This window comes from Bombyx mandarina, chromosome 19 (genome assembly GCF_030267445.1).
Source record: "Bombyx mandarina strain Sakado chromosome 19, ASM3026744v2".
NCBI classification, from domain to species: Eukaryota; Metazoa; Arthropoda; class Insecta; order Lepidoptera; family Bombycidae; genus Bombyx; species Bombyx mandarina.
In genome coordinates, this window is record NC_143225.1 from 8,717,281 (window position 1) to 8,740,015 (window position 22,735).

At 36.3% G+C, this 22,735-nt stretch overlaps 2 protein-coding genes across 5 annotated transcripts in view; one reads left to right on the top strand and one right to left on the bottom strand.

The window, feature by feature from the left end:
* Nucleotides 1-22,735, top strand: part of Sema1a (semaphorin 1a) — a 461,552-nt gene that overhangs the window by 201,454 nt on the left and 237,363 nt on the right. The window lies entirely within an intron of this gene.
* On the bottom strand, nucleotides 13,102-14,684 carry LOC149500850 (uncharacterized). The gene has a single exon (XM_089735301.1). The coding sequence runs from the start codon at nucleotides 14,298-14,300 to the stop codon at nucleotides 13,521-13,523; it is 780 nt and encodes a 259-aa protein (XP_089591427.1). The 5' UTR covers nucleotides 14,301-14,684; the 3' UTR covers nucleotides 13,102-13,520.

Consider the following 22,735-nt stretch of genomic DNA (forward strand, 5'->3'; position numbering starts at 1 on the left):
GAGTGATTCCGTTTATGGCGGCACTTGTAAATGTAAATGATGTTTGTTATTTTCGGGACGAAATTTGATTTTTTTTTCATGTTCCATTAATGTAAATTGCAACCTTCACCAATATCACAAGTGCCGAAATATTTTGGACCAATTGAAATGCCTCAATAAATCTGTGATCCTCCGTAACCTCAAACTATTGTAACAAACACGGTGTATGAAAATTTATATATGGGACTAATTCTGAACGCCTGACCCGATCCTGTAGACCGAACGGTAAACAGTCGACGTCGCCCAAAACACGTCATAACGGATCCTCCTGATCCATTAACGGTGCTTTTAGGTACCACAAGCACCGTTCACCGTGCTCGCCAAACGCGTCGCTTGCGACGAAGTCCTCGATGAGTAAATTAACAAATAGAGTCAATTGCTTTTTATTAGTCAAAACCCACAGACACAGCCCACTGAGTTTGTGGTCGGATCTTCTCAGTGGGTCGCGTTTCCGATCCGATGGTAGATTCTGCGAAGCATTACTCTTGCTAGGGCCAGTGTTAGTAACACTCTCGGTTTAAGACCCGTGAGCTCACCTACTAGTTAAGGTTACGCTGAAATAGCCACTCAAGGCAATCAGCTTAGGTAGGAAAAAAAATTGCATATTACGATAAATGGAATTGATAATATAATTTTACAATATCGGATAAAGTGCGATCTATCCTAGTCCTACAATATGTCAAAATTTGAAAATAACTATTGAAAACAGCCGCCTCAGCTAGTCGTGCCTTAGGGAAGAACAACAGTGTTTATAAACAGTATCTCCCAGCGTCGACTGATTAATACAGGAAACTACCCTGTCGTCGGCCACCCCTAAACCGCAAAATCATAACCCTCACGATTAAAATTGGAGAGAGCGTGCAGAGATGCATTCAGTGGCTTTTTTATTTTTTTGATGACGTCATAAAAAACAATGAGTCAGATAAACATTAACGTTCCCAGGTCAGTGAAAACTGAGTAAGAAACTTTTAAATTTGCTACTGGCGTAATGTGTAATCAACGCGAGGTTAATCGTTTTTTTTTGTATGTCTACTACTGCTGAGATCGTTAATGAACGTTATACTAACTTTGTTTTTTTTATTTAACCCTTTTTCCTATTGTCGTATTTACATTAAAGAGCTGCTAAGGAATCTTCAAAATAATGAGATTTTACTCAGTATTGATCATGTAAAGGCGTGTTTTTGTACGGGCTTAATAATTAAATCAGTTTATTTACTGACATGTGGAATATTTACTTAATACCTAGCATAGCATATTAACACATTTATTTTTTTCTTAGATCTATCACTACATAATAGAAAACAAAGTCACTTTCTCTGTCCCTATGTATGCTTAAATCTTTATAACTACGCAACGGATTTTGATGCGGTTTTTTTTAATAGATAGTGTGATTGAAGAGGAAGGTTTATATGCATAATAACATCCATAATATATAATAATAAATTACAGTTTCCGTAGCGAAGCGAGGGCGGGTCGCTAGTGATATGTAAACTTTATATGTATTTTTTATGGAACACGCTGTACATTTTTAGTACAGATCTGGCACGACGATCCTTCGAAAATCAGTTGGAATCAATAGTCGTGGGCACAGTTGCGGAAAATCAAAGCGACAGTGTTGCCGACACGGGGTGAGCTCAAGATTAACTTTTTTGGTTTTATTCCAACCTCGTGTGATGTTTTCATGTCGGGTCATTTGTGAGGCGAGAGGGGCTTTGGAGGGATTCCGGTGACAAACGATTTGATGATCGCAGTGATCTCTTGAACTTTAATTAATATGCAAAAAAGATTGTAGATATTTGAATTAAAATATAATAAAATTTTATATTTTATGAATGAGCTCAATCATGATGCAAACAATAAATAAATCACTTATAACTAAAGTAACACAAGCGATGAAGATCCTGATGATCTGTATGAATCTCAGGAGGCTATTGACGTACACGAGCAGACTGTCTTAAGCCATCAGTGAACTGCCCTTATAAAGCAGCCGTTCCATCCTTTAAATATGTTTCATTACTTTGTGCCAAATATTTGTATTTTAGCATTGTGTTATTAAATGGTGAGTGCTTATCTTTATATATATAATTCTACTGTACGTGTGTATGTCACCGAACTCGTCCTAAACGCCTGTACCGATTTTAATGAAATTTTCTGTGTACCTTCGGGTGGATTCGAGAATGGTTTAGATTTACAAATTAACCCGGCAGATGGTGCTGCAGTCGACATCTAGTTTATTTATCTATAGGTACTGCAACTAAACGACTGGATCGACTTGAATTAATTTTTGTGTATGCATTCACAGAACAACGTCTGTCGGGTCTGCTAGTATGTATATATTATTTTCCATGGATAACTCACGTACACGTGCCGTGTGATATTGAAAGCTATCATCACTCAATGACTAACGATGTCAGGTTTACAGACACGAAACTGTCCACAACGCTAGGTACTCTTTTGAAGTCCAATTTAAAAACTACAAAGTAATTTCTCATGCCAATAAGCTAGTAGGAATGACTTTTGAGACGGGTAGTACGATTTAAAAAATGACCAAAATGACGGCATATCTTGGACGATTCGTTAGACCACTGCCTATACAACTGTATAAATCACGAAGTAAACCAAATTCTGGCTAAGAACCTAGAGAGCTCAAATCATGCCTATGACCAACCCTTTGGAATAAGGCTTTGAAAATTCTCTCTATGGACCTAGAGACTTCAAATCGTGCCTATGACCAATCCTCTGAAATAAGGCTTTGAAAATTCTCTCTATGGATCTAGATACTTCAAATCATGCCTATGACCAACACTCCGAAATAAGGCCTCGAAAATTAGAAAGTTGTAGTAGCTCCGTAATTTGAGATATGTCTATCCTCCGAAATATCGGGACAGACCGCTCTGATGTAAAACCCTACCGCCCATTCAATAATATATATAATACTATACTACTATACTAAATAATACTATACTATTTTCCATAACGTCATTCTTTGAACTATACCTACTTGAGTTTGTATCACATTCTGAAACACATTACCGATCCTATAATACTCTATCATAATTTCCTCTCAATCAGGACCGTCTGCCGCTATTCAAACCGCAAGCTAGCGATCCACCTAATAATCAGCGTAATATAAGACCACAAACCTTTGTGATATCTTTAGCAGACATTTTCTCGGGATGTAATCGTCATTTCAAATTGAGAATGGTTTTTTGCGTGCTCCGGAGAATACGCGATGAGGTAAAGCGTGGGGAAGTCGGGTTTGTTGTACACTGCGCAGAATCGGTACAGATAACTTTTAATTGTAAGAAACGTGATACTTTCGGAAGCGCTTATTTTGGCGAACTAACAACCTTACTTTATAACGTTCGCAAAATAAGCGTATTCCCTTTTTTGGCATCAGTTAAAATTCACGGTTTGAATATTCGTACTCTTAAAAAACTATTGGATTTATTTTTTATTGCCTTAGTTCATTTAATTCAGACGAACTTAAGGTTCAACTATTAAGTGGTCATCGGAGCTCAGACATAAACGCGTAAAGCGCTATCCACATTTAAACATAAGGTTAAAGTCTGAATTATATTTATGAATTTCGGAACAAAAAGTAGTCATAAACCCTTTAAACTGGTTAGCTCAAGCAAATATTTAGCGAGCTATTTCTGTTATTTGTTCCTTCTTTTTCGATAACGGATTGATAGGTTCGCGTTTAGTTTTAAAACTATTTATTTTTGTGCGTTTTCAGTGCACTTTCCACAGTTCCGTCCATTAAAAATTCAACCTGAGTCCTAAAAGGCGGAACTGCAAATCCATCGCTCTCGAACGAGCCGTGACGAAGTCGAACTAATTGGATCCGGATCAAACCGGTTATACTTAGCTAGGTTGCTGCGAAATTTTACTTTTCAAGTTCCCAGACTAATTCTGGACCCTTTTTTAGCATTTTACGGTTGCAATTTTAGTGCTGATTAAGCACAGAAATTTAATTCCCTCGATTTCCCCTCTATTTTTGAACGAGATGCATGTTTCAAAAAACAATTCTATTTATATTTGAAATACTGTTACAAGCTTCCTTTTTACTGGATAGATTCTTCGGCAAACTATTAATAACATTTGAACATGGTGTTTAACCTATTCTAGTCCTTATTAGTTCTATGTTACCCTAATCGCAGAGAAACGAGTTAATTTATATTTTTTTCTTGAAATCAAAGGTAAAATACATCTCACTTATACGTACGTGGTAATCTTCCTTCATCGACGTTAGGAATATTTTATTTTATTATTATAGCTCAGTTCGACGAGCGAGCTCAAAGCCCTGCCAATAAAGAAGTTAACGAAGACTTGGAATTTTCAAGCGTAGCACATAAGTCTTTTAGTGTTTCTGGGGTGCTGATTGATTGCATTTATTATCATTAAAGGTGTCTTAATCCTTAATCGTAACTAACACAACGCTTAATAGTAATAGGTGATCGCCACCCCTATACGTTACATAACCTCTGAGGAATTGCTTTAGATGTTTCTATCATCTCGTTTTTACAATCGCTCCGCCAGCCACCGGAGTAGAATTCATCCATACTGCCTGGAGCCACTGCGTTCATCCACAGTGCGTTTCTAGATATCATTTTGCCACGTACCATCCAGCTTTGGAATGAGCTCCCCTCCACGGTGTTTCCCGAGCGCTATGACTTGTCCTTCTTCAAACGAGGCTTGTGGAGAGTACTTAACAGTAGGCATCAGCTTGGTTCTGCCTCTGGCATTGCTGAAGTCCATGGGCGACGGTTACCACTCACCATCAGGTGGCTGGATGCTCTTTTGGTTATAAGGGCAATAAAAAAACATAAATTGCTAGAAATAGTCAGTTCAATGCCTCCAGTTATATACTCTCTGCAGAGGCCATTTATCATAGCGTCCAAAAACACCGATAAACTGTATGGTACTTTTAATCACAGGTTTAAAGTTTCACAATGCAATGATTATTAATATTTTATTTACCAGCTTTACTAGAATATCGGTTAGGATTCCAAAACGTAAGCTTAATATGTATATCTATACCATACCTATAGATTATAAACCTAATAAATGATATAGTGCAGTAGATTTTGGTAGAGCTTACCGCTTTCAAGGAATTACCCACAAATTTGAGAAACACTATTGATTAGCGTATGAAGCAGTAAGTAGTACGATGTGGAACTTGCATCGGCATTGAAACTGTTGAATTGGTTCTATAGACTATACAGGGTGTGGTTGATATGTTCCAAAAAATAAAGACTAGTTATATGCTAGTAAAAACATTTGTTTTGTCTTCAGGAAAGTCTCTTGACACTCTTTATATATCTCTGACTTTGTATATATGCAGTTTTTTCTTTCAATTTTATATATATATATATTCGAGTTAATTTTGAGAAAATCATATACCTTCCTTTTATTTGAAATTAATTGTAAGAACTGCGTGTTTACAAAAGTGACTCTTTCGCCTTTATGTTTCCGGTTCTGAGATTAGTATTTAGTATTTCTATAAGGGGGTATATTTTTACCCTCCACCCCTGCGTACGTTCATGACAATGTACTTGAAAGCGTTTATTGACCACTTTAAGAGAAGAGTGCCTGTGGGTAACGGTTCGCTTTGTCTGCAAATGCGAGCTGAATATAAATATCTTTACGCAACTTTTAGATCTTTAAGTCATAGATAGATAGTAATAATACCTTCCGTTTCGTCTCACTTACAGAAGACGGCCGAATGAACTGAAAAGATTATAGCTTGACCATTTGAACTGACAAGGAACGTTTTTCAATAGCTTCGTAGAGTCAGCCGTAGCATAGCAAAATGTTTATAAACATATCGCCTCAAAGATAATTGAAGCAGTCCTTAGTTAATGCTTCAGATGTTTTTATTATTAAATAGGCCGACAAATTATACTGGTGGTAGGACCTCTTGTGAGTCCGCACGGGTAGGTACCACCACCGTGAAGCGTTTCCGTTTGAAGGGCGGAGCAGCCGTTGTAACTATACTGATACCTTAGAATTTATATCTCAAGGTGGGTGGCAAATTTACGTTGTAGATATCTATGGGCTCCGGTAACCACTTAACACCAGGTGGGCTGTGAGCTCGTCCACCCATCTAAGCAATAAAAAATAAATAAATAAGGACCCGGCTCGCGCCTAATGTTAAACGACTGCCGGAATCAATATAATTAAATGCGAATACTGAACTTATGCATGATTTCGCCACAGGGGTTGTTGAGCGATAAGGGGTTTTAGTCGGCTCAAATCCGACAAGCCTCGCATACCATTTTTATAAGTGAGCCGGTGATTTTCTTCTAACCAAAATAAAGACGTGCATTTATTCACGGTGCATTTGAAAGAGATAGAGAGAGAGAGAGAGAGAGAGAGAGAGAGAGAGAGAGAGAGAGAGGAGGAACGAACTCTGGTATTCCTGATTCTCAACATCTACGACCGGATCTACGTAAACAAACATAAAAAAAAACACAAACCTAAAATAATATATTAAAATTTCTACCGTAGTAAATTATTATTATAAAATTCAAAACGCTACATTCATTTCTATACAAATACCATTATAATTACTTGATAACCATTATTCATATTCAAAAAGGTATTCTCGGATGTGGGTCAGGACATAATTTCATTTTTTTTTGCTTGTCGTTTGCATTAATTTCGTGGGGGTCGACATCTGCCGGTAATGGCGTCTTGAAGACGTATATTATTATCATTTTATTGAATTTATCAAGATCCGAATCCCTCGAGATACTTGTTCAAGTTGAGTATTTGTTATACCTTTTGCTATTTAGGTGTATTTATGTTGTTTTCAAGTTACACGTTCAGGAGAAATGTTTCTTCTATAGTGAATAATATTTTTAATTGATTAAAGGTTATATTTACAATTAAACGTAATTTTTCTTTAATTGTCGTTGTATTAGTTAGCGACATTCATCGACGTCAACAATACCAGGGTAATAGACAGGCCGCTGCCTATTATACGACTTAAAACATATACAACCACCTCGAAATATTAATTCCTCCTGTGGCATGAATATCGGGAATACATTTTTTTTTTATTGCTTAGATAGGTGGACGAGCTCACAGCCCACCTGGTGTTAAGTGGTTACTGGAGCCCATAGACATCTACAACGTAAATGCGCCACCCACCTTGAGATATAAGTTCTAAGGTCTCAGTATAGTGACAACGGCTACCCCACCCTTCGAACCGAAACGCATTACTGCTTCACGGCGGAAATAGGCGGGGTGGTGGTACCTACCCGTGCGGACTCCCAAGAGGTCCTACCACCAGTGATTACGCAAATTATAATTTTGCGGGTTTGATTTTTATTACACGATGTTATTCCTTCACCGTGGAAGTCAATCGTGAAGATTTGTTGAGTACGTATTTCATTAGAAAAATTGGTACCCGCCTGCGGGATTCGAACACCGGTGCATCGCTACACACGAATGCACCGGACGTCTTATCCTTTAGGCCACGACGACTTCAAACATATTACATAGTATTATCCAACTATGACATAGAGACGCAGTATTATCCAATCCCGAAAACCGAATATTAGATTGAATGCGAACCCCGTGATACAGTAACGATAAAGTTCCGCCTCAGAGCACAAATCAGACCAAATTTTAATATAAAAGTTGCAGTGCATGTAGATTCAAGGAGCACTAAGGCGTTGTTATGCTCAAAATAAATTACACTTAATCACTCGCATCGTGCAGTGCGTATATACGAAGGCGGAGTCGTTATTTTGAATTTAAATAAATACACATTCCAAATTGTGACAAACATGTTGATTACATTAAAGATGGAAATTATGAATAGAAACTTATTAATAGAAATTTATTAATAGAAATTTATTAATAAAAAATTATTAATAGAAACGGTAGGCAGCGGCTTTAAACGGTAGGCAGCTGCTTGGCTCTGCCCCTGGCATTGCTGAAGTCCATGGGCGACGGTAACCACTCACCATCAGATGGGCCGTATGCTCGTCTGCTGACAAGGGCAATAAAAAAAATTTATATTATTTTCAATTGTAAAATACGTCAAGTCGCTAATGATTGAATTATCGAAATGAGAATATTTGAAATGGCACGTATATATTTTTTTTTATTACTTGTAATTTACGCAAAATATATTTCAGACTAAAATTTGAACAATACAGATTTAAGCACTAAAATAACAGCGAACTATTATCGAACCCTCATCGTACATCAATTAATATAGTAGATCATTATATAACCAAGTTAGTTAAGTTATCGGCTTAATCAACTAGAGCTCTTAAACTTGGCGAATAACTTGGGATATGAGGTCGAAATATCATAGAGAAAGCGTGATTGCTTTGCGGCAAAAATAGTCAAGACATCTGGCCATTCTCACAAAACAAACTAACATTGACGCATAGAAATTTTGAAGAACTGATAAATTTGCTTTTTACACAAGAATTTTCGGCAGCGTGGAAAACATTCAGGAAATTAATGTCTTTTTTATTGCTTAGACGAGTGAACGAGCTCACAGGTCACCAAGTTTGAAATGTAACTGCCACCGAGCCGAGACTTGTATGGCTTGATATCTTTAAATTTGTAGTGCATTGTAGTGCATTGCATTGTATTTACTGGTGGTAGGATATCTTGTGAGTTCGCACGGGTAGGTACCACCACCCTGCCCATTTCTGCCGTGAAGCAGTAATGCGTTTCGGTTTGAAGGGGGAGGCAACCGTTGTAACTATACTTGAGACCTTAGAACTTATATCTCAAGGTGGGTGGCGCATTTACGTTGTAGATGTCTATGGGCTCCAGTAACCACTTAACTGTGTGTAAGGTGGGCCGTGAGCTCGTCCACCCATCTAAGAAATAAAAAATAAAAGTAAAGGTGTACAATGAAGTTACAATTTTCTATACGTCTCCTTATAGAAATCTATCAGTACCTAACAAAATGAAGAAGAAAAAACGTGAAAATTTTCAATCTTTGACGCCGTTAACATCACAGTAATTTACGAATAAAGGCGGTAATTAACCTGTTTTTATTCATCCGAACTAGCAATTACTATAAAGGTCGCCTCAAAGTTAAGTTTTACTTGCGACAGCTTTATAATTTTTACGATGAAAACATCAAACGTTACATAAATTTTATTATAATAATACACGCAATCGCGAAAAGAAGTAAATTGTAAATCAAAATTAACACACAAAAAGGTAGTTAGACGCTACTAAGTAATTTACAGCCATTTATATAGGCATATAATAATATAGTGACCTTATACAGGTATGTACAACCATATTCCCCATTTCTGCCGCAAAATAACATGATTTAAAAACCATACAACTCATATATTATGCTATATGTATACTATACAATATGGTGAAAATTAAAGTTTTTATTCATGTTGCTTTCAAATAGTCATAACTTTCCTGCCGATTCGGAATGACTTTAATCACCGAAAGAAAATCGACAAAGACTCTCAGGGTTACTCAGGGTGGATATATTAAAACACATTTAATATAAAAAAATATTTTAATTGTTCGTTGGTATATAAGTGTAAGACACGAATTAATAATGTTTTTTAATTTTTTTTATGGCTTAGATGGGTGGACAAGCTCACAGCCCACCTAGTGTTAAATGGTTACTGGAGCCCATAGATATCTACAACGTAAATGCGCCACCCACCTTGAGATATGAGTTCTAAGGTCTCAAGTATAGTTACAACGGCTGCCCCACCCTTCAAACCGAAACGCATTACTGCTTCACGGCAGAAATAAAGTAAAGAAATGAGTAACAAAATATCCTTTTACTACTTTTGCTGTAAGGAGAACGATTTTAATCTCACGTTTATTACTTCAATTTATCACTAACAGTCAGACGACCGCGGAACATCTTCTCTGTTGAGCTTTGGACTTTTTCATAGAATCTCCCGGAGTCTACTCGCAATTTAATTTTTTGATTTCGTCAAATATGATAGATACGTCGTTGCTCAGATACGTCGTGCAAATATTATACATTACTTTTTACTACATTTAATACAATAATAACTTGGCTACATATCTAATATATATATATACAACATATCGAAAGGATTAAGCAACATTTATCTTTGTAATTAAACATCGGTTTTATCTGGTACTAACGACCCGCCCTCGCTTCGCTTCGGAAACATTAAATTTTATTATTGATAGGCGAAGCCCGCCATATTGCGCGCGGTACGACAATAACTGCGGGTGACGCCGCGGGGCGAAGCTAGTCTAAAAAAAGTAGCCTAAGGCACTCCTTATATCATCAGCTACCTATTAGTGAAAGTCTCATCAAAATTGGTCCAACCGTTCCAGAGATTAGCCGGAACAAACAGACAGACTGACAAAATTGTAAAAAATGTTATTCTGGCGTATATAATAATAAATAATAAAGCCTTTATTCAGACAAATAAATTTTTTTTTTTTTTTTTTACATATACAAGTGGTATTAATATTAATAAATTTTAATTAATTTTTTTTTTGCCTATGTTATTATTAGTTATTGTCTGTTTGTCTATTATAGACATAGGCCTCCTCCAACTGCCTCCATATGCTTCTATTTTCAGCTGTTCTTGTCCATGTGCTTCCCGCAACTGCCTTAATGTCGTCCACCCATCTCCTAAATGGTCTACCTCGGTTTCTTTTTCTGTCTCTCGGATACCAGTACATTATAGTTTTACACCATTTTTCCTGTCCTCTTATAGTATGCCCCGTCCACTTCCATTTAAGTTTCCTTATTGTAACTGAGACATCCTTTAATTGAGTTTGTTTTTTAATTGTTGATGTTCTTATTTTGTCTGATAATCTTTTCCCCGTCATGCTCCTCTCTATAGCGTTTTGACAAACTTCTAATTTTCGAGCATGTGCCATTGTTAGGGCCCATGTTTGACATCCGTATGTAAGGACAGGGAGGATGCAGGTGTTGAAGAGTTTCCTTTTAATGGTCATGCTTGTTTCATTGTTTTTCATCACTTCTTTTAGATTCCAGTACCTTTTCCATGCATTGGCTATTCGTCTTTCTATTTCTTTTGAAGTGAGATCTGACGGCGATATTATTTGGCCTAAGTAAACGTATTCATCAACATATTCAATAGTGTTGCTGTTAATAGTTATGGGGTATTTTATATCGTTAGTCATAGCTTTAGTCTTCTGAGTGTTCATAATCAGTCCTACCTTCCGACTTTCCTCGTCTAATTCTCCAAGCATTGCTTGAAGTTCATTTTTTGTTGGTGAAAAGATTATTAAATCATCTGCAAATCTTAAATGGGTTAAGTTGTCTCCATCTATTGATAGCCCTCTTGTTTCCCAGTTTAGTTGACGAAAAACGTTCTCCAAAACCGCAGTAAACAACTTCGGTGACAAAGGATCTCCTTGGCGGACTCCTCTTTGAATTTTTATTTCTTCACCTTCTCTTTCTGTTTTTATTTTAGCTGTGCTACTGTTGTATACATTGCTTATGATTCTGATATATTTATTTTCAATTCCCTGGATCTTAAGAGCTTGCCAAATCATTTGATGTTCAAGCGAATCAAAAGCTTTGCAATAATCCACGAAACAGCAGTAGAAGCTCACATTAAATTCCTTGCCTTTCTCGAAAAGTTGCTTGACTACGTGTATGTGGTCTAATGTTGAATACCCACTCCGGAATCCCGCTTGTTCTCTAGGCTGGTTTTCATCGAGCTTTTTACTTATTCGACCTAGGATCACTTTAGCAAAAACTTTATAAATATTAGACATCAGGCTGATTGGCCTGTAGTTGTTGATGTCATTTTTGTTCCCTTTCTTGTGTAGTAATATTATTGTCGACGTACTCCACTGATGCGGAATATGCTCGCTCTTTAAGATTTCATTGAATATGTGTACTAATATCGGTGCCATGGTGTCTTTGTTTTCCATAAGGAATTCGTTAGTGATGCCATCAGAACCAGAAGCTTTATCTTTCTTTTGTGTTGATATCGCTTTTTGTACCTCTGCCATCATTATTAGTGGTACTTCTTCCTGTACAGATAAATCTATTTTTGGTGTAGTGATTTGGCTTGAGTATAATTTTTTAAAGAAGTCTGTTGCTGTTGTAATTATTTCTGATCTTCTGGTCGTGTTTCTATCGTTTCTGTCTTTCATTTTGGGTATCCAGTTTCGTTTTCCTGATAGTTCTTTTAATGCTTTCCTTACTCCGCCTGTTTTCAGGATACATTTTTCTAGTTTTTCTAACCTAAATTTTTGTCTTTCTTTCCTCATATTGGTGTTTATTTGTTTGCTAATTACTGTTATTTTCTTTCTTATATCTTTTGTTTTGTTAGATGTTGAGAAAAGGTTAGCTCGATCTTCTAGTAGCTGTTTTGTTTTATCTGATAACCATGATATTTTATTCTTTCTAGTATCCGAAGCTTTTCCTGGGGCCTTTCCATTTATAATTTCTTGCAGTTTGTTGTATGTGTCTTGTATGTGTAGGTCTTTTGTGTTTTCTATGAAGTTTATTAGCTTTTCTTTAAGTCCACTGACATTCAGGCTTGTGGTTTTGTTTGTTAGATTTGCTTTAAAAGGTCTTTTCTTAGAGGTGTTTAGTTTTAGCTTGGCTCTGACAGGTCTATGGTTACTGTTAAAGTTTAAATTATTTATAACTCGACAATCTTGAAAAGCTGTACTTCGATTCGAGAGAATGTAATCTATCTCATTTTTGTAACGACCGTCTGGAGATGTCCACGTCCACCTATTCCTTGGTCGATTTTTATAATAGCTGTTCAATATTTTCAGATTATTCTCGTATGCTAAATGAATCAATTTCTCGCCGTTTCGTGTCCTCTTTCCTGTACTGTATGGCCCCAGCACTATATCTTCACCCTCTACTCTGTGTCCTGTTCGCGCATTAAAGTCTCCCATCACTATGAGGTTGCTGCTTGAATAAGTTTTTATTGTTTCTGTTAACTGCAAATAGAAAGAGTCGATTTCTGTGCTGGTCGCTTGCTCTGTCGGGGAGTAGATTTGCACTATGGACCACATCTCGTCTAAAGGTGGTAACTTTAAATTTAATAGAATGATTCGCTCTGATATGCCTATGAATTCATCTATACACTCTTTTAATTCTTTTTTCACTAAGAAACCTACACCGTATTGGCCCGGTGTGTAACCGTTGTGGTAAAAAGTAAATTCACCGAAGTCTTCTATGTTTTCTCCTATACGTCTCACTTCACTTAAACCAACGATAGACCAGTTTATATTATCTAATGCGAACACAAGTTCTGTCAATTTTTCGTCTGATCGTAGTGAAAGTGTATTATATGTAACGATGTGTAAGGTGCTAGTCCGATGGCGGGATTCTTTGAATAGTTTTTGTGTTGAGTTGGGCAGATTATTTGGAGGGTAGTAGTCATCTTCCCCCACGGTGACTAGCCGGCTTGGGGGGTTTATCTTCAATGTTGATTTATATAAGGAGCTTATTTTTCTTTTTGTTTGGTTCCGGGTGCCTATGTTAGTTCCTGGTTTTTTGGGATCTCAGATAAAGAAGATGACCTTCCTCGTGCTATATAATTTAAAATGTTAGGTTTGATTATTTCTTTAGAACCGGTATTAGGCGGGTTTCTTCCTGGAATTTTGTTTGTGTTCGATTTCTTTAGTGATGACCAATTTGGTGAATCAGACTGATCTCTTTTCCTTTTTTCTCGGCCGACCTCGTATGGTTTCTTTACTACCAATTTATCGTGCTTCAAATATGCGATGTTTCCCTTTTTACGCTCTTCTTCTACTTTCGGTTGTAGTTGTTTCCTCGTTTCAAGGACGCTTTTTGAATAATCTTCTTTCACGTAGATGCCTTGTGGAAGGTTAGGTTTGTTTTTTAGTATAAGATTCTTTTTCCATGTAGTCGTAAAGGTCACTATTATCGGGCGGCTTTTAGTGGATGACGCACCGATTCTATAAATATTACTTACTTCTTGACAGTCCAGAGGGGTGCCTGCTTCTACGATAATCTTCTTTATGTATTCTACAAGATCTATTTCTCTTTTCCCATTTTCTTCGACACCGAAAAAGACTAAATTATTCTTTCGTTTATCTTTATCCAAATACTGTAGCTTTTGTTCTAATTCAGAAATTTTTAATTTGAGGTTGTTATTTTCTTCAGTAAGCGATTCCAATTTTTCATTTAACACCTCCGTAACATTTATTATGACTGTATTAGTTATTATTAGAGTTTGTTGATTTAGCTTATCTTCTAATTTTGACCATAATATTTCCATATTTTTATCCATTTTCTAGGGTAATTTGGGTTTGTGCAAATGGTAACAGCAAATGGTAGAATTTATAATTTTGATGCTTGCCACACTATTGAATATTTCGCTGTCATTCGACTGTTCTTCTGAGTCTATGATTCGGTGTATAGGTTGGCACTATTGTAATAAATATGGCTGATCTAATTTACTTGTTGATGATCTTCCTTGTTTAGTTGTGTACACTTCGATCAAATTTGACGACGAAGAAACTGATTTCGCGCTACTACTTCTATATATTTGAACTTTTTGTGAATGTTCAGGTGAAATAAACACTTGTTTGTACTCGTATGTCACTTAATTGCACTGTTTTGTTATTATTTTATAAGACAATCACTCGATACGTGTTCACCATTAAGCAACCGGAACCGGTTTTCTATTCTGGCGTATATACCGTATACTTAAAACAATCCGTACGATTGGCAGTGAAAATTTTTCCCATGGAAAGAGTGCGTGCTTCTATTGATAACTGGCCTCAAGGTTTAAAGGACTGTATTGCAGCCAATGGAGACCACTTCGAATAAGCTTTTTATACTTTAAATTGTTTTATATTTATGTATTAAACTAACACACTGTAAAAGTAATAAATGTTATTTGCAATAGATTTTTTTTTCCTTTGTATTTATGGCCAGACTAAGTATATATTCATATGCATGTAGTAAAAAGCGGTTATTTCAATACTAAAAACAGACACTCTAATTTTATTTATATGTATAGATTAGTATCAACAATTCGATGTTTTTAATTTAATTTCGATTAAACTTACCCCATTCAAATAGCTGAAGAAGTTTTTTTGTTATGATATTTTTTTCCAAAATTGTAAACTTTAAATAGCTCTCTTGTAAAGTTGCCAGAATGTCGTTTAAGTCAAATAACCTTTCATCCCTCGATAAAGTATTAGCTTAAAGTAAAAAAATCTTAGTTTATTGAACAAAAAGGCTTACAAAAAAAGTTCTAATAATTTCAAAGTGCAATTCGAATTTCCAATAATATGTGATAAAATAAAACCATTAGTTCTTCAACTAAAATTACATTTTTTTGTAAGTACCTCAATTTAGAATCGAAGTTTCGTTATCAACGTACAATGTGCCGAGGACTAATAATGTAATAATAAATGCTTCTGCAGGAAAAAAAGTACAAATGAAAACTATTCAGTGCTCTGTAAAATATAATTAAAGATTTTTTTAAATTGAGTTTGGATGAGGCTGAAATTCCATTTTTCCAAATTTAAATAGACTGGCCGCATTTAAACCGTGATGTCTATAGGCCATAAACATTACCACTTATCTATACTAATATTATAAAGAGGAAAGATTTGTTTGTTTGTTTGTATTGAATAGGCTCCGAAACTACTGAACCGATTTGAAAAATTCTTTCACTGTTTGGAAGCTACACTATCCCTGAGCGACACAGGCTATAATCTTTTTTGAAAAAAATTAGGGATCCTTACTCAAACTCCAATAATGTAACCCAAGCTGTAAAAATATTACCTAAAATATTCATTACATCGCGTGCCCTGCAAAAACTATTGATGGTAGAATAAAATAATGTACTACGACTTTGTAGAACACATTATTATTTACAAAAAGTGTCGCGACAGCATATGTCTAACTATTATAGTTTTTATTTAAAAAAAATAATAAAACAACGTCAAATATCGTTGAAATTTTTTAGAGACCCGAGCGGAGCCGGACCAGGTCGCTAGCTAAGTATATGTGAACCATCAGCTTACCCACTTTGTCATATTGTGAACCATCAGCTTACTCACTTAGTCAAACAAGCGTTAATAATGTCAGTCAGCAGTTGATCAGACTTCGAAAGGAGATCATTCCCAAAACGCAATTAAACTTCAACTTCATTAATGAAAATACCTTGTTTTCTTTCTGCAAAATAATGGGGCGGCCACATTGTTCTCGACCAAGTCAAGCCTCTATTGTATTTTAAACAATAAAAGACGTATTTCTGTGTTCAAGCAATTGTAGAAGGGACAGTTTTTTTGGCTTAATTGAAGCACGTCACAAAATATTAAGTACTCGTTATGAGGGTCTATTCTTTGCTGCCTAGCGTGTAATTACTATAGAGTAGATGTTTTAGATTCGAATATTATAATATGAAAAGCAATGAAGTAGGCGTGAGAGCTAAAAAAATGCATTTTAGGCGTAAGGAATTGCCAGAAGCATGTTCTACTTGGTACGTATTTTATGCGTAAATCGCTTCTACGAACATTCGCATGTTAGTACAATAATTGTTTTTTTTTTTAAATTGCTACTCCGACATGCCGAAATATTAGAACAATTTGAAGGAAATTTTCAGTTTCATAAGCTACAACGAGGGATATACAACCTTAAGTCTGTAATGTCAACACATATAAAAGAAATAGTAACTATAAATGTTGTATTAAGAAATAACAGGATATGATTATAGAAATAGTTAATCGTGCATCTGGTCTTAAAGCTTGAGAAATCCACGCTTAGTCTTAAAGATTGAGAAAAACCGGTTGTAGCAAACAACTTTTACTAATCCATCATTTATAAAATTCATTTTATAGTTTGATTGAATGAGGAATTAAACATTAATTACAACTTTTTATGATAACTCCGACTCGTGTCCTTACGTACAATATCGAATAAATATTAAAATTGTTTTTGTTAGTAGTTATTTCTTAAATATTTAATTTTCATGATTTACTATATCGAACCACACTAACACGTGAAATTTGCAATATTTCGTAATGGTGTTTTACGAGAACCTATTTAGTTATTTGATCGTCATCAAACGAGTTTTGCCTTAGGCTGCGGCTTGGCTCTGCCCCTGGCATTGCTGATGTCCATGGGCGACGGTAACCACTCACCGTCAGGTGGGCCGTATGCTCGACTGCCTATAAGGGCAATTAAAAAAAATGTGGGAAAACACGGCTTTGAAATATTGAAAATGAATATACATTAAAATATCGATTATCTCCAAAAAGCACAGCAGACATTGTTTTGATAGCGACGTTATGTCATATGAATACAATCAACATAAAATTTGAGTTACAAAATCTTTGGACGTTGAACCAGATAGTAAAATGAAAATACGGACTATATAGGTTTGTTGAAATAACACGAACTCGTAGGATCGAGATCCGTGCCGAATTGTTTTAAATAATTTCCATTTTGCTCATACGGAATTTCAGAATGACTATTCCAAATGCGAATAGCAATTTTGAAAAAGGATATACTCGTATGTACGTAGTTTTAGTTTTGTTTTAAAACGCAACTCTATTTAAACAATGAATTTGTCGTATTGTAAATATTATTTCACCTTCGAAAAATATTAAATTAATTAAAGACAGTTTTGGGTTCCCGGAACACCAGCGACTCCGCTTTAGTCTTGACGAGCCATCGACCGTTCTGACTGACGTACAGTAATTTTTCGACAATACCAGTTTTGACTATGATCCCCCTTTCTACCGGTTGTTTCTCGTGGGACACGGTTGATAAGGCCGAGCCTTCATGGGAGGCGTTAAGTGAATCCCTTTATTGGAAACTAAAATATATATATTATACATCGCGCATCCCTCTCGGCGTGAGCATCTCATAAGTTATTCGGCGCTCGGCCCAAAAATAGTATCTGATAATAAATACACGACAGTTCTAAGCAGGATTATTTTTTCGCACAGAATTTATCTAGAAGCCTTATACCAGACATCTCTAGACAGACACGTCCGTCTCTGTATAAGTACTCTGGCGAAATGCCAAGGGTGAGGGTTAAGACCTTGGGGTCATCCCCGTAAGCACGTAGGATCCATTGATAGAAAACTCACCTTAAAACTTAGTATGTACGATCAATTTCGTTTCGGAGCATATTTCTGATAAGCCCTTTTCGTATTTGAACAATCTTTCTGTTATCGACATGCTTATGCTCACATCTCGTCCACTTTATCGTTTCGGATTTAAGATTTAAAATTCGTTGACTTTCATTCCAAGATATTGCTTCGCCCTGCCAATTCCCTCCTGTCTATGGTTATGGTTTTGAAGTATTTTATGTATGAACATCTGAGATTTATATCAGTTAACCCTTTGCCTTCCGCTATAGAAAGCTGAAGGGAAATGAAGAATGGAGTTTTTTTTTTAATAATTTAAAACTTCTGAAACGTAAACCATAAAATAGTAGTACAAAGTCAATATGGAATTCAAGAAAGAAAATGTTTTTTTTTTTATTGCATTATTTAAAAATTACTGCACCGCAGTCGAGAGTGGTTTAAGAGTAATTCTACGGGAGGATTGCCAGAGGACGCATTGTACTGTTAACTCTTTGTATGAAGCTGTAATTGGAAACAGAACAGCTCGCCTTAGCGGTCGACGGTGCTTCTTTGCTTGATGCTATTCCGAAAGCTGAATTAAGTTGTTCCTTTACAAATTTAAAAGACCTAGTATTTACTTCATGCTTCATTTCGACTTATATACGATAGCCGTTTCATGAAATTAAATGAGGAAACAATTATGAAGTTTTTTTTTTATTGCTTAGTTGGGTGGACGAACCCACCTGGTGTTAAATAGTTACTGAAGCCCATAGACATCCACAACGTAAATGCGCCACCCACCTTGAGATATAAGTTCTAAGGTCTCAGGTATAGTTACAACGGCTCCCCCACCCTTCAAACTGAAACGCATTACTGCTTCACGGCAGGAATAGGCGGGGTGGTGGTACCCACCCGCGCGGACTCACAAGAGGTCCTACTTTAGAATGACTATGAACGTGAATACTTATGAATGACTTTAGAATTAGAATGACTTAAAAAATAGAATTTGGTTGCCTAAAGCGTTATCAATATAGTTTCTTTGTAGTCATAACTAGTCTCACAATCAATCAAAGACCCGAAAGCGAATTTTGGTTTTCAGTCCAGTAACGAAACCATTACTTTGAGAAAGTTAATTTAATTTTAATCTAATCATCGTTATCGCTTTTACCTATAAACGCTGAAAATAACTCTAAAAATAACAGTATTATTTAAGTATTACCCTAGAAAATAAGTGTTATTTATAACTTACCCATTGTATTAATTAACTAAAATGGTGGTTCTGAGCTTTTATTATTTCAGTTCGGAATTTAAGTATTTCAGTAATTTTTAATTGCTGTATTTTCGAATGAGCGTTTAAACTTTCTTCGTAATACACCGTGTGCTAACGTATCTATATCTATACTAATATTATAAAGAGGAAAGATTTGTTTGTTTGTTTGTTTCGAATAGGCTCCGAAACTACTGGACCGATTTGAAAAATTCTTTTTCCATTAGAAGCCGACATTGTCCCTGATGAACATAGGCTACTTTTAAAAAAAAAAAAAAAAATTTTATTTTTTTGGTTTCATGTGTGTTTTAATATTTCCGAAGCGAAGCGAGGGCGGGTCGCTAGTATATTATATAGTTGATATGTTGATGAAATCTCAGAATTTAAGTTATTCCTGAAACTAGATGATCGATGACTGACTCTTTTTTATTTGATTGACCTAGTAGGCCAACGAGCGTACGGCCCACCTGATGATGAGTAGTTAACCCATAGACTTCAGCAATGCCAGGGGCATAGCCAAGCCGCTGTCTACCCTTAAGTACTCTCCACACTGACTGTTGTAACGAGGGTCGCGGGTTCGATTCCCACATCGGGCACACATTCTTGGGATGAACAGTTTTTTTTTTCTTTCTCTGGGTGTTTGTTATTTAATTAACCTCATATAAGTATGTATGTCAATTTGGGACCAGGTGATCGTGCTTACCCATATAATAAAAATAAAAACAGAAACTTAATATTACGAAAATTTATCTATGTTTCGGAGATTAGAAGCATCGAATCAGCACACACAAGTAAACTGGTATTTCCAATAACGAATGCGGACTTAAAACACTGACGCGTCGGATCTAAGTAAAACATAAAATAATACACAAACATATTCCAACGGGTACACCTGCACAGTCATCATACAAAGATATTCCCCCGAAATCGGGCTTATTTTGTGCACAAGCCATTCCGCTTTATTGATATAGAATATTGGAAACACAGCGGCATCGGCGACACATTTGAATTCAAAATGTTTTCTGTTACAACGTAAGTCGCTCGTAAATTTCACCTGTATTGCTGTGCTGTTAGGGCTTAATATTGGATGTTCCGTTTCAAGCGCTGGGACGTCGATTTGTGAGGGTTAGGTCGGACTACGTTGTTGGAGCTCTGCCAATGGTTGGACGTGGTATCGTAGACCATAGTTTAGGCTCGGCCGCGTCGCTTTATCTATTCAGAATTGAAAGCCGTGATGATAAAATTCGTTTGACCGCTGCCAAACAAAGTAAACACGAAATCTAAAAGGAGATTTAATCATCTTTGCCTCGCACAGAACCTCAATAATTAGTGTCATTGATAATTGTTAGCATAACATCCAAATAAAAGTAAAAGTCTTTTAAAATAAAACAAGAAAATATTTAGTAAATCTTCAAATAATCTTTCATCTCTGAACGCCTTCAGTAATGGATTGACAGTCGACTGCAAACACAATTGAAGCGGGTAAAACAATACATGTATTAGCAGTTTTTGTTGAAACAGCGGTCGAGTGTCCTACTATGTAGATGCTCGTGGCATGAAAGCGAACGTATTATGTGGGACTGCTGAAGTGACTTATCAAGTGATTCACCTGCACTTCCTCACGAAATGGTATTAGAGTAGTAGACGAAAACATAACAAAATTCGCGCCTGATCTAAGAATACCAGATCGGCATAAACGTCATAAAAAAACGACTTTACGTCGGCTATTACACGCATTAGGCCGTCCGTGAGATACCGCTGTTGTTCCGGGATACCCCGTTGGAACGCGATACACGGCCACCCGATTGTTTTTAATTTCAATCTATCCTGCGCGACTTTGGTATTTCCCGTCATTCCGGATCCCATCTGGATCATCTACAGAGGCCGGCTCCTATCGGTACTGTAGTCGGGAGTAAATCCTCATCTTGCCTTCACTCGACGAAGGTAGGCGGTGCGACTCCTGCAGGATAAGCAGAATTCAAGCGATACCTTCAGCTGGAGGTCAAGCCTAAATCACACTGTACTAACTAGTAGCAGTTACTACTATTTTATCAATGGATTAACGAACGTAAAACAACTTTGAACTCCGAGGCAAAAAGTCTCCCTTCCGCTAGTCAATGCCACTCGTGAAATCTGGAGATGCTAGATTTTTTCGCATCTGTTATAAGGTCTAAAATATTTAGTCTAATACGCCGTTCATTCTATACGATCTATCAAATAATATAATTATTCTTCTTGTCGCACTCATCTGAGATTGTATGGTCGCGCAGCATGTCCTCTTATCAAGCTGTATAGGGATTTGTCATGAGCTTTACGCCTGTGTGACTTCAAGTCTCCATAGGTTGTATTGACAGTATATCGATCGCAACGTAGCATAGATTCTTTTGGTATGTATTTTGCTTCATCCATTTTTGGTTCTATAATTTACATTTACATATTTTTAAAATTTAGATTATCAAATGACAAAAAGATAAAAACATCACATTTAAGTTATTCGTTTTTCATTGACTTTCTTAATGGTGTCAAACCTCTCATATATTATTCTAGAACAGGTTCTGTTACATCGTGTCAGTGATTCACAAACAAATTTCACATTCACAAACAAAATCAATTTAATCCTGTGAAATGATTGTGATTTGTAACAAACGAAACCAACTAATAAAAACTTAGATCCAATCATAATCAAAGTAATTAACGAGAGCCACAAATTGAGTTCCATAATGGAGCAGCATGCCAATGTTATTAATGGGCCCTAGAGACGTAGGGCAGTACGTACGTGTTACGTGTTTTAATACAAAACACCGGTATTACAATGGAATTTAATTTCCGTCGTATAATTTGTTTCGCGGTTACATCGGTCACTTTATCGATTGAACGTGAAATGACGTCTGCTGTCGATTCGGTTTGCGGTTTTTGAACTTTTCGCTGATGTTTTAAATGCTAGTGGTACGTCATTAAGAGTCTAACGTACATAGCCTAACGGGTGATATCAGCGCTTGCTATTATGAAACAGTTATAAATTTATTTTAGTCTATATATATAAAAATGAATTGCTGTTCGTTAGTCTCGCTAAAACTCGGGAACGGCTGGACCGATTTGGCTAATTTTGGTCTTGAATTACTTGTGGAAGTCCAGAGAAGGTTTAAAAGGTAGATAAATATGAAAATACTCGGTAATTACTGGTGGTAGGACCTCTTGTGAGTCCGCGCGGGTGGGTACCACCACCCTGCCTATTTCTGCCGTGAAGCAGTAATGCGTTTCGGTTTGAAGGGTGGGGCAGCCGTTGTAACTATACTTGAGACCTTAGAACTTGTATCTCAAGGTGGGTGGCGCATTTACGTTGTGGATGTCTATGGGCTCCAGTAA

Coding starts and splice junctions, on each gene's coding strand:
- LOC149500850 (XM_089735301.1), bottom strand. CDS start 14,300: ATGGATAAAAATATGGAAATATTATGGTCAAAATTAGAAGATAAGCTA.